This window comes from Canis lupus, chromosome 27 (genome assembly GCF_003254725.2).
Source record: "Canis lupus dingo isolate Sandy chromosome 27, ASM325472v2, whole genome shotgun sequence".
NCBI lineage: Eukaryota > Metazoa > Chordata > Mammalia > Carnivora > Canidae > Canis > Canis lupus.
Window position 1 is genome coordinate 9,460,575 of NC_064269.1, and position 13,065 is coordinate 9,473,639.

Genomic DNA, 13,065 nt, shown 5'->3' on the forward strand with positions numbered 1-13,065 from the left:
TCTTCTGGCTTCCATTGTTTCTGCTGCATAAGCCACTACCACTTTGTCTTTCCCTATTCACAATGTGCTGTCTTTTAATGTCTGCTTTCAATATTTTCTTCTCTGTTTTTAGTTTTCAGAAGTTTAATTATGATGAGTATTTATTTTAATTTTTCCTGTTTGGGATTTGCTTAGATTCTTAAACCTGTGAACTTATGTCTCTTCCCATGTTTGGGATGTTTTCAACCATTATTTTGTCAAGTACTTTTTCAGGCCACTCTCTTTTTTATTTTTTATGGATTCTGTTTATAGGAATGTTAGATCTTTTGTTGTAATCATTTAGGTCTCTGAGACTGTTCATTGTTTTTCATTCTATTTTCTCTCTCTTCAGATTGGATTATTTTTGTTCTGTCTTTAATTAGAAACTGATTCTTTTCATGATCCCCTCCCTTCTGTTGTTTACCCCGTCGTTTGAGCTCTTTATTCCAGTTATTGTATTTTTCAGTTCTAAAACTTCCATTTGGTTCTTCTTTATATATTTATTTTGTTCTTCTATTTGTTTGCGTAGTCTTTCTGTTTATTCATTTGTTTCAAGTGTGTTCAAATATGTTTGTAATTGCTTGTTTTTATCAGTGTGTCTTCAAAATCTTTGGCAGATGATTCTAACAACTCTGTCATTCCAGTGTTGATATCTTTTGATCGTCTTTTTTCATTAAATCTGAGATCTTGGTTCTGGTATGGCATATGATTTTCACTTGAAACCTGAACATCTTTGTATAATGTTCTGAGACTTGTGTCTTATTTAAACTCCCTGTTTTAGCTATTTTCTGTGATATTGATCCGGTAGGAGATGGGAAAGTATCATCTTGTTACTTTCAGGTGAGGAGGTTCGTCACTTGGCCTTTTATTGAGAACTGAGGAGGAGCTTGTATTATTTTTGGATGGGGGTGGAAGTTCCAGTTCCCTACATGGTCTCTACTGGCACTGCAGCCCGGGTGGTCTCATACTTCTGGGTGATGGTGAAAGTCTTGACTCTCCACTGCACCTTCTCTGACACCGTCTCAGTGGAGAGGGGGCAGTATACTTTGTTATTGCTGGATAAGGGTAGTAGTCCAGGTTCCTCCCCATGTTTTCCACTGATGCCATCAGGGGCCTCATTATTAGCTGGCTAGGTTTAAAGTCTTGGTTCTCTACTCGGCTTTTTTTGTTACCACCTGAGTGAAGGTGTTGGATATCTCAAGATGATGGAAATCTAAGCTCCCTGTGAGCTTTACTAGTCTGTTTGTGGATGGGGCCAGTTTTTTTCTGTGATGTTTGGCTGGAATAGAGTGATTATTTTCTGGAAGTTTTTCTTCTATGAGACTTCCCCTTTCCTAGACCTTAGATAGAGAAAGCAAACTTTTGTTGGGATATATATATATATATATACATATATATAAAAGGAGAAAGTCTGCATTCACTAGTATTCCAGGTTACTCGCTTCTTCAGTCAAGTCTGGGATATATGAGGCCAAAAGAAAACCTCAGAAACCAGCACCTTGGGTCATAAGATCCCTCACTGATTTTCTTTCTTTGCTCCATCTTTTAGACTCTTCCTATGTTTGTTTTACAAAATAATGTTTAGTTGTACTCAGTGAGAGCAATAGGAAAAACACTATTCTCCATCTTTTCGGGGATGGAGGTTATGTCAGTAATTTTTGAACTTTATTTTCAATGGGCCCCATATGGCTCTTCTCTGTGCAGGTACCTAGAACTGGAAAGCAGTGGCCATCGGAATGAAGTCAGACTGCATTATCGCTCAGGCAGTCACCACCCGCACACGGAAGTATTTCCTTACATTTTGGCTGATGACAAGTGGCACAAGCTCTCCTTAGCCATCAGTGCCTCCCATTTGATTTTACACGTTGACTGCAATAAGTAAGTGAAATGTGCTCAGTTTAGGAAGTGGAAGATTCCAAGAAATGACTCTTAACTCACATTGCTTACCCAATATTTCTTTTTTGCAGAATATATGAAAGAGTGGTGGAAAAGCCCTCCACAGATTTGCCTCTGGGCACAACATTTTGGCTGGGACAAAGAAATAATGCCCATGGATATTTTAAGGTATTTTTTTGGCTAAGGTCATATAAATCTAAACATAAAAACATAAATATATAAACATATAAATATAAATGCTTTCTAATGGAAAATTATGTTTTGCTTTTTGTGATGTGAAACAAAATATTTGATTTGTATTTTTTTCTATTTCATCTTTTTTTTTTTTTTTTTTTTTTTTTTTACACTGGTGGTTTATTTAGCTGGCCTACAGTGTTTTCTTTTCTTCCTGAATAAATTTGATCTCTAGACATGACAGAGATGATCACAAAGTGGCAGTTGGGAGGGGAACTAACACATCACTGTTGAGATTAGGCATTCAAAGTAATAAATATCTAAGCTGTTAATATACCATCCACCACTTAAACATAACCCTTGATGATACTTTTACAGGGATGTTAATAATAGAGGATTGAGAACTTTTCAATATTCATTATTCATGGTCTTTTTGTACTTCACATAGTGAAAAGGGAATACATATATATGCACGAATCTGTCAAAACTAGAAAGCAGTCATAATTTGTATCTTTTTTTTTTAGTGCCTACTTAGAGACACACTCCATAGAACTTCATCATTGTAGATGATCTAAAAGACATCTCATTTAAATTTCTGTATCTTAAGGATGAAGAAATAAAGTCCAGAAAACTGCTTGACTACAAGCCCATAGTGTAATCATTTTCCCCCAGGGACTAAGACAGTGCCCATAATATAGAAGTGGCTCAGTGAATGGTTGTTAACTGAAGAATAATAGGTACTATGTCCAACTCATGGATTTCTTGGTAGAGTAGGTACCAGTGATTTTGAAATTGTGTTCTAAGTAAGCTCAGTAATCCTGAGAAGATGTTTTCCAAACTTAATTAAACTGTTACCTGGGGAAACGAGGTACTTTATATGTGTTATTCTTGAATCTTAGTTTTACTAGCCTTGATGGAGGCTCATTTTTTTTTTCTCTTTTACCTGCGCATAAACCTACTCAGAAGAGTTAAGTGACTTGCCCAAGGCCAGCCATGAGGAATTGATTCAGTGCTCACAAATCCTAAATAATCAGCCCTTATTTGCCATGTAAGGGATGGCAAATTTGTAGATGTCAAGTCTCTCCTCTATTTAACCACAGCAGCCTTTCCCATGGAACCCGGATGTGGCCTTAGAATCCTTCTCATACATCATTTATGTGTACTACTCTAGGGGTTGTAATTTTTACTGTAGGCTGTGAGTGGTGTCCAGTAGAGTTGTACAGTACACAAACTCTATAACTGTACATGGTAACAGTATTTTCATGTTGCTGCTTCCAAGTGATAGGAGCTTGTATAGAAGCTGTTTTTTAATCTAAACTCCAAGCAAACAACAGATCCAGCAGTTCCACACAGTATGCTAAAATATTTATCATCCATATTGACAGTCTACTTACACTGTGCTATTAATTAGATTAAACATGTAGAGATATAGACCAATATTTGACTGGTATATTTTGTAGGTGCATTCAAAATTGTCTTGATAATATGTTGGCACTGTCACCCTGTCATTAGACATTCTTTTTGCATTTTTCAAAGGAAGGAAGTGAAATATTAATTAAAAATGTATATATAGTCGATGCCGGAAGAAAGGGGGGTGGTAGATGAAAAGGACAGCTGAAGTGTCTGATGAGGTCATTTTTGACTACCATTGGCCTTTGCTTTAAGAGCCCAGGAAGGTGGAAGCTAATTAAGCCTTAGTGACTAAAGATACATGTGAATTTTACCTATAAACATGTGATGTGTCTTTCTGTGTAAAAGGGGTCATTTCCAGCTGGAATGTTTAAAAATTTCACTCTAAACTTTCTGTCCTCCTAAGGACTTGTCACTAAGTCTTGTGGCAGCTGTTTAATGAATCTATTGGCCTTTATAAATTGAGAAATTAGTTCTAAAAGATCCAACTGAAAAATGAGAAATGCTCAAATAAGTATTTCTCTTATGACTCAGCTTTTTCTATCCCTTTCTTTTTGATGATTGCAGTTAATTTAAAGTTGGTATCAGTTTCACTGTTGCCGAAACCAGAAGTGATTTTTGGGTTGATTTTTAAAGGTCATTTTCAAGCCTTTCTCTAGTGGCTAACTAAAAATAACTTCTCAAAACAACATGACTATTCGCTCTTAATTATATCTTGACATTTAATCTTAAGGCTTTAAAAATATTATCAATAGGAGAGTACATGGGTAATCATCCATTTTGCCTGATGTATTTCTTTCCCTTTGGTTTGAAGTAAAAGTAATGTATTCAAAAAGATGTTGTTCAGAGTTCTTGGTGAGTCTATCTTGTAATGTTTTCCTTCATGAGCTTGACTATTGAACATAATTTGGGTAGATGGAAGTAATATATCTTTTTAAAAATTTTTCACACACAGGGTATAATGCAAGATGTGCAATTACTTGTCATGCCCCAAGGATTTATTGCTCAGTGCCCAGATCTTAATCGCAGTAAGTCCATTAGTTCTTGCACTGTGTGATGGAAAGTGTGCTTCTTGCTTAATTTTGTCCAGAATGTCAGTTTGAAATTGGAAGTCCCATATATTAGTTGTCAGCATGGACTTAACTAGATTGACCTCCTTATAAATACAACTTGACCAATGTAGTGTTTGTAATTCCAGCTTGTCCAACTTGCAATGACTTCCATGGACTCGTGCAGAAAATCATGGAGCTGCAGGACATTTTAGCCAAAACATCAGCTAAGGTAAAAGCTACTTAGAAATATTGTGTGGAGAACTCAGAAATCCTTGAGGTTCTTTATAGTTTTTTTTTTTCTTATATAACCACAAATGTTCACCTTTGAGACTTTTCTCATACTATAGTGTTTGCTGGAATTGAATCTAAATCTCTGCTCATGATTCGGTAAATCAGAAATTAGGCAGATTACCTGATTTTCACACTACTTCTTACAGTAGGATTTATTGTTTATTTTAGTTTTTATTATCATTTATTAATATTTAGCTTTTCTTTGTAAGGATGGAGGTGAGAGGGCATTGTAAAAAGAATAGGGACACTAGAATAATGTCAAGGGACTGGTCCCATGGATGCTTTCTACCACGTACTGCTGTTGTAGAGTTATTCACTGTCCTAAGCATGTATCAAGTTTATCAATTCCACTAAACTGTTGTCATCTTGAATAGTAGTTACTGAGAACCTGCAGTTGTATCGTACATCAAGGGTTTGTTTCTGATACTACCGAAATTCTGAAATTTGTTTCTTCACTTAAGTAAACATGTGCCTGAAATTAAACATTTTTATTTTTATTTTTATTTTTTATTTTTTTTGGAAATTGAACATTTTTAAAAATGGAAATTGCTTTTCAGCACTGTGAGTGATGCCATTTTTACTTAGCCCCCATGTATATCTTCTAAATCACGCTCTCTTTTTCTTCAAACGTGAGAACCAAATTTACCTCAAGAAGAAGAGAGGGGGGATTTTCTTTAAAATTATAGGCTTAAAAAAATAAAATTAAATAAATAAATAAATAAATAAATAAATAAATAAAATAAAATTATAGGCTTAAATATATTGATGACCACAACAGATGGGTGCAGCTATCATTACTACTACGTGCTGAAAAATAAATCCAGTGCCTCCTTAAGTATTTTGCATTTCTGTGCTGCTGGCATGATGAACACTGTGAACCCCTTCCTTTGTGCCACAGCTGTCTCGAGCTGAGCAGCGAATGAATAGGTTGGATCAGTGCTATTGTGAGAGGACCTGCACCATGAAGGGAACCACCTACCGAGAATTTGAGTCCTGGACAGACGGCTGTAAGAACTGCACATGCCTGGTACGGCTTCCGCTGAGAGTTCAAGCTAAGGGAACTCAGATGCCCCCACTCTTTAAAAATTTATTAAAACAATGTAATCATGAAAATTTCAAGACCCACTTCCTCAAGATACAACACTAAAGTGCCAGCCAACCCAGTGAAATCTAAAGAACTGAGTATTGCATTATTAAAGACGCTTGCTAGCCTGTAAAGATGATTCTGGCTTAGGAATGCTATAAAGTCTAAGTTTATTGGTGCACACATGAAGTTAGCCATTTAAATTGGGTTAGTGAAGGTGATTCCCAAAGGATTCTATGTGTTATCCTTAACATTTTGAGGGATTTTCCCCTCATGTGTTTATTAACACAGTTTAATAAAACTAAGTTATATGCGGCATGAAATATTGTGATCACATTGGGCCATATGAATAAATAACAGAGTTTAAATTAGCAATCTTTAAAAGTTTGCTAATATGGTGGAATAAGAATTAGAGGATTTAAATAAATATGATTTCTCTAATTGCACACTAATAAAGTAAAATATTTAATGCATCATTATTTCAAAAATAGGTTCATTTTCAAAGGAGATTTCCAGACTAATTTGGTTTTTAGATTTTAAATTTCACACGAATTCATTGGTTTAAACTAATTTATTGGAAAGAAGCCAGAGATCTATGTGAATTAGCATTTAAAAATAATTTCCCCAAGTTCATCAATTTTTTTTCAAAACCAGAATATCTTGCATTTTAAATGTTAAAGATACCTCTGAAATAGTCATATGTTTGTGTGCATCCATCATATGATTTCTGTTCCCTACCAAAATTATGGCACTTTAACACTAAGGCCTTCCCACCTGGTCAACCGGGGAACAAAAATCGAATTGAGTAACATGCAGGATGTGTATACTGAGGTCAACCAGGTGACTAGAGAGCAGCTGACTGCCTAGGAGTTCTGGATGACCTTCAGGAAGTAAATTCCCTGCCATCCTGTTTGCAGTCTGGTGCTTCTTGTGGTGACTGTCAGCACTGCCTCATGGTGGTGCTTAAATATCCATGAGAAGATTCTGGATCCTGAGACTGCATCTGCAGGGTGGCAGTAGCTATTCCAGAAATCTCCTGGTTTGTAGGTACTTATTTTGTGAGTAATCTGGGCAGGCATGAGGCTTACCCCTAGCCTGCTGTTTCACTGTCCATGTGTGCTCCTCATTCCCCCACGTTCTCATCCACCTCACCACAGAAGGGAGAGAACCGTAGGGGGATGTAGGGTCATCACTGGACAGAGAGGGGAGCCATTCATTGACCAACTGTGTTAGGACCCAATTCTATTCCTGTGGGTCTCTATATTACGGGTTTTACTGTCTAATAACCACGGAGAATAGTGGTGTTTATGACATTGTATGTGATGAGTTTGAAACTTAAGAAACAGATTAAAAAATACTTCTAGGCTATTAAACTGCAACTTGGAAATTCTTTAAATATTGCTTTCTTCTCAGAACGGAACCATCCAGTGTGAAACTCTGATCTGCCCGGTTCCTGACTGCCCACTTAAGTCGGCTCTTGCATATGTGGATGGCAAGTGCTGTAAGGAATGCAAATGTGAGCACAACTTTTATGATGAATACTTTGTTTTGGCAAAAGTAAAGCTTTGTATTAATAAATATTCACCCATCATTGGTTTGATCTGGGCAAACCGACAAAAGCTTTTTAGAACTAATGCAAATAGGAAGAATGCTTTCTGTACTTTGTTTAATCAGTTCTTTTCCATTTAAAAATGCTATACTTAACAAGAAAATTTTTTCTTGGCGGAATCTGTTCTGCAAAGTGACAGTAGTAGGAAAGATATGTAAGAAACTTGGTCATAGGCATTTCTCTTATTCCAATACTAGATACAAATACCTCCAAAATAGGTTAAGAATGGTCCGCACTCAGCCACGGTGACCAAGGAAATCCATGATACAAGTGGCCTTCGATAGCACGTTATCATAGGATCGTCCAGTGGGGACAGGGACGTGGTGTTAATTCATAAAAAAAAAGCTCACGCTCCTGAGTGAGGAAGCTCTTTTGCCTTTTAGTAGCCCTGTGGTTCACTTCTGTCAGGAAATGCTCTCCAAATTCATAGCTGTCCTGATGAGTTCTCTATCATTCATTCAATAACAAATTGTTGCATTTGTGTTCCTTACACTTTAAAAGATTGTCCTTAAATTCTTGTTAAAGGAGCGTTTAAAATTTAGCTATTTTCATACGAAGGAATAGGAACCTATATAAAGTGAGTTGTGGTAGTTTGTAGAATGTCCAGGGCTGTGTGAGTGCAGTGTGGTCATACAGGCACACAGTAAGACAGAGCCATGGGGGAGGGGAGGAGGGGAGGGGGGAAGAAGGGGGGAGAATGAAGGGTTGCTTGAGTTGGGGCTTTTGTTCACTCTGCTACCATCACCACTGCCATACTCTCCTCTTGCTCACACAGTGTGCAGTGTGCCACTGCTGGTGGAAGTGACGAGTTATCAGGGAAAAATCAGGAAGTCGCTTTGTAGTCCATTGATTTAATTCCCTCAGGAGCTCATTTATATTTAATTTTATTAGATTTTACGTTGAAGCCAATCCATTTCACGAAGGCATATTAGCCTAGTCAAGTAGATTCGGCTGAACCAGGAAGGACTGGATGCAGTTTTCCTTACACGTGTCACTAGCTAATTTCCTCAGTGAGGAGTCATCTGAGTTTTTCCTTGAACTTGTCTTAGTATCTGAAAGCTGGTGGGGATGTTCTATAGTTTTCTCTGCAGACAGTTGCAGGGAGGAGGAAGGAGGACCCTTTATAAGGCTTTGTATTTATCACATGACAATAGCAAGAATCAGACTTTTTGCTTTAACTTCTTTTATCCTTTTTGCACGTGTACTTCTACACTGTTACCCCTGAATATACTAGATTTGCATTAAGTGATGTCAATTTTATTAGAGACAGGCTGATTGAAATAATGGACCATCATGATAGATGCATTAGTCAGAAGTAGTGAATTTCAATTCTGATTTTACCATTTGTCTCTGTTACCAACAGTAAGCTGCCTACTAAATCAGACAAGGCTTGAAATCTTCCCAACAACATGCAGTTAGACTTAATGAAATGGTAAAATATTTTGAGATTTATTAATGCAAAGTGCTTCTGGCAGACTTTGGTGTTAATGATTGAAAATCAGCTCTGTTTGTCTCATATATCATAGAGAAAGCTGCAAGTAAGTAATCAGTGAGAGGATTACAACATCACTGAAGAAATGCCAAAATAATTTATTTGAGTCTTTCATTTTCTGTGGTTAAAAGTATTAACGATAAAGTGACTTTGTCTCCTCGGTTATAGTCAGTGAATGAATGCTGTGGAATGGAGAGGATTTATGCCTGTATTTGTTTGTATTTTGAGTATTCAAAGTACTTCTAATTCTGATGAATTCAGCATTTTACAAGAGCTAGCAAGAAATTTTCTGTAAATACCCACAGATTTTTTTTTTCCTAATAAACATTTAGTTCATATGGTAAATATTCTTAAAAATTATTTGGGAATGTGTTTCCACATGCACAGTTTAAAAACCAGTCAGTAAAAATATTTTAGGAAATATGCTTCTGAAAGGTTTGTAAAAACTAATTTTATAAAAGAAAAAGTAATATTTAAACTAAATTTAATAACCATTTACTAACTTGCTTCAATTGTTGAGGTTTTCATATGTGCTGAGAGAAGCAAATAGTTACAAGAGAGAGAGACGTGTGTGTGTGTGTCTCACTATTACATATGAGGGGAAGCAAATAATCTCATTTTTTATGTGAGTTTTCCCAGTAACATCCTTGTTATACTTTATGAGAACTTAATTTTGGTGGAGTATGAATTAAACTGCATTTTTTTTTTTTACTCTTTAAAAGAGAACCATAAGCCTTCCTCTTACACCCTGCACTAGTCCTGTCTTTGCAACTCTGTTGCTCTAAGGCCTTTTTAATAGCATAAAATTAACAAAATATTTTTTTCCTGAGACCTGTTTAAAGAGATTAATTACTTGTTTCTAAAGCCCGTGGAAGAGAAAACCTATAACGTAACCGCTGAATTTTATTCTGCCAATATTTAACAAAAGAAGTGCATGTGGCCCGTCGTTTTTTGGTGTTTTTTTATTGAATGCTTTCAGGCTTGCTTCAACAGAGTTGTTTGTGCAACTCTGAGAAGCCCTATTTTGTAGTCTGCTTTATATTTTCCCTCCGTAACTTCAGCTCCAGCTATTTATCCAAATATAAATACTGGTGAATAGTAAGGTTGTTGTTCTGGGAAAGAAGTCAAAGAGAACCTAGCCTGTCACTTTTCTTTATTTGAATCTACATAAGCAAAGTGTTGGAAGAAGAGGCTAAGCCTCTCCCTGCCCCTCACCCTTGAGCTGTTGTGGTGGAGTTAAACAGAGACTGAAGATCCAAAGGCTGGAATGCCAACCCAAATAATTTAGGTAATAATAATTACAACAATAATGAAGTCATATTATTTCTATTGGTTAGAAGGCAGGTGACTTTGCTCCTGATATGAGCTTTACAACAATTCTATAAGGCAGAATTTGCTTCTGTCTTCCTAATAAAAGCAAGTACATGACTTGTCCAAAAACACAATTGGTTGGAAGTCCCAGAGAAGTTCCATCTGGCATTGCTTTGCTTTTCAAGTTTACCTCTTTCTTTAAAATCATCTGCTCCAGGGGTGCCTGGGTTGCTCAGTTGGTTAAGCATTCAACTTTTGATTTCGGCTCAGTTCATGATGTTGGGGTTGTGAGGTTGAGCCCTCCCTTGGGCTCCATGCTCAGCACAGAGTCGGCTTGTCTCTCTCCCTCTGCTCCTCTCCTCTCTCTCAAATTAACTAAATAAATAAACTAAATAAAAAAATAAAATCTTTTTAAAAATCTGCTATAATTAATCTAAGTGATCTACTTTTATCCACTGGTAACTACACTTACCATGCAAAAACCGTTGGAAGTCCTAAGTCTAGGCCATGTTGCAAAGTAAGTAGGCTTTGCCTCTTACTGCTCTTTCTTCTGTGTGTTCAGCTACCATCACCACATCCTTTATCCTAGTCACAAGCTCTCCACTAGCCAAAAATGAGATTGACACAAATTCAAGGTAACTCTAGAAAATGTGTAAAGCATAAATATCTTGGGTGATTTTTAACTATGAAATAGGATGAGGTCCAGCTAATTAAAATACTCAACCCAGGCTAAGAAAAAGACAATTGTCAGAAAATAATCAACAAAAATTCCAGCAAATAGAAAGTTACTGAAAGTCACTGAGATAAAAAATTAAAGATTCCGTTTTGAACTGAAACGGTGATTCATGAAAATAGGGAATCTGAAGCAAATCTGAACTAATACTATAATGTCCCTTGAGAAGCTATGCTTAAAACAACAATAACAAGGAAGGCAGATTTCTCCTCCTTTCTGGAGAGGCATCAAATATGGGAAATGTGAACATGACCACCAAAATTGGTTGGGGTTTGTCTAATAGCAATAGTTATTTTACTTAGTACTGTCCCAAGGAGGCCAGATTTATATGAACAGATTAAAATCATCATTCTTCTGATTGAACAAGATCAGAGTTTCAATATATAATACAGATTACATTTTAATATACTATGTGGTGATTGGACAACTGATTGTATTAAACTTAATTTAAAAAGTCCTGTCAGCTTTGATAAAATGAAGTTATTATAATATCTTTGCATACTGAGTAGTTAAGTATGGTTTAAAAAGTTAAATTTTAGGGGATTTGTATTCTGGCTCTGCCACTTATTCGCTGTGCAACTTTGGCCGAGTTACCAAAGCTCTCCGCGAGTCTTAGTTATCTTCTCTGTAAAAGGAAGAGAGCAGTTTTACCTATTTTATAGGGCTAATGTGAGGACTGGATGAGTAATACATGTAAAGTGGCTTAGAACAAGGTGGGCTATTATGATTGTTTTTTGTTAAAAGAATTCTTTGTATTTTTATTCATGAAAGTGGAGGGTAGTGAAACTTTCTCCTTGGGTCATAGATGTAAAGCTACACAGGACCTTAGAGATCTTCAGAACAGCCATTTGCTTTTGGGGACGTAAGGCTTCATGATCTCAGTTTTACAAAGGAATGATGAGGCCAAGGAGGTTAAATGACCTTTCTGAGCTCACACAATTAGTATGTAATGCAAGGTAATTTTTTTTCTAAATTGTGTTCTGATCTATGATACTACTTTCTTCAAGGCCACTCTCTTCTTCAGTATTTTGGATAAGTCTTGACCAAGGTTGACAGTAAGGATCAATTTATCATGCACTAGATAGTCTTTTATGTCTGACTTCCTTCATTCAAAATCCTGTTTGTGAGATCCATCCATATTTTTGCATGTAGATGTCAATTATTCATGCTTATTGCTATATATATTCTATTTGTGTTAATGTATCACAATCCAGTCAATTATTGAAGGACAGCTGGGCATTGTCTAGTCTTGGCCTATATAAAGAGTCCTTCCTTCCATAAACATTCTTTTCATGCTTTTTGGTGTTATGCATGCCTGATGGGTATAGACCTGAGTAGAATTTTTTTGTTCAGGGGTTAAAACTGTTTTATTTAATGACAAACTCTTTTAACCTTTTGTAAAATTTTTTGCTAAACCATTTTTCTAAAGTGGTTATACCAATTGCTACACAACTTTGCCCATTCTTAGCATTTTTGATCTTTTTAAGTTTAGGTATTATGATAAATGATGTTGGTACATGGTATCATTTTGTAGTTTAAATTTGCATTTCCCTGATGACTCATGAAGATGAGCAACTTTTTAGATATTTATGGGGTAATTTCATTGATTTTAAATAATAGAAAAGCAGATTATTCTATATGTACACTTTTCCAAAGAGATTTTTTTTTTCTTTTTCTTCTTCTTTTTTTTTTCTTCTTCCTCTTCTTCTTCTTGAAGGAGAAGGGCAGGAAATGGTAGTTTGGGCTGTTTAACTCTTTTATGTTCACATTAGTGTGCAAATATGGATAATTCTAGCCCTGTCACTTAAAATGCATAGCAAAATGGGGACAGAGATGAAATGACTGCCACTTAAGTAATTTGGAGATTTTTTTTAAATGAATGACAGTGAATAAAACTGATTCAGAGACTTTTGAATATGTAAATATAGGGATGAGGAACAAAAATCAGTGGGATATAATTCACTGAGAGTTTCTTTGTTCTCAAAAATAAAGAACA

The 13,065-nt window shown here is 36.0% G+C and overlaps 1 protein-coding gene across 3 annotated transcripts in view; it reads left to right on the plus strand.

Annotated features, from left to right (window-relative positions):
- NELL2 (neural EGFL like 2) overlaps positions 1-13,065 on the plus strand; it is a 381,417-nt gene that overhangs the window by 143,853 nt on the left and 224,499 nt on the right. For all 3 annotated transcript variants that reach the window (XM_035707259.2, XM_025477348.3, XM_049102609.1), the window contains 6 exons: positions 1,722-1,895; positions 1,985-2,081; positions 4,453-4,525; positions 4,696-4,778; positions 5,739-5,867; positions 7,338-7,440. In XM_035707259.2, the coding sequence (XP_035563152.1) occupies positions 1,722-1,895; positions 1,985-2,081; positions 4,453-4,525; positions 4,696-4,778; positions 5,739-5,867; positions 7,338-7,440 (659 nt within the window). The remainder of the gene's footprint in view (positions 1-1,721; positions 1,896-1,984; positions 2,082-4,452; positions 4,526-4,695; positions 4,779-5,738; positions 5,868-7,337; positions 7,441-13,065) is intronic.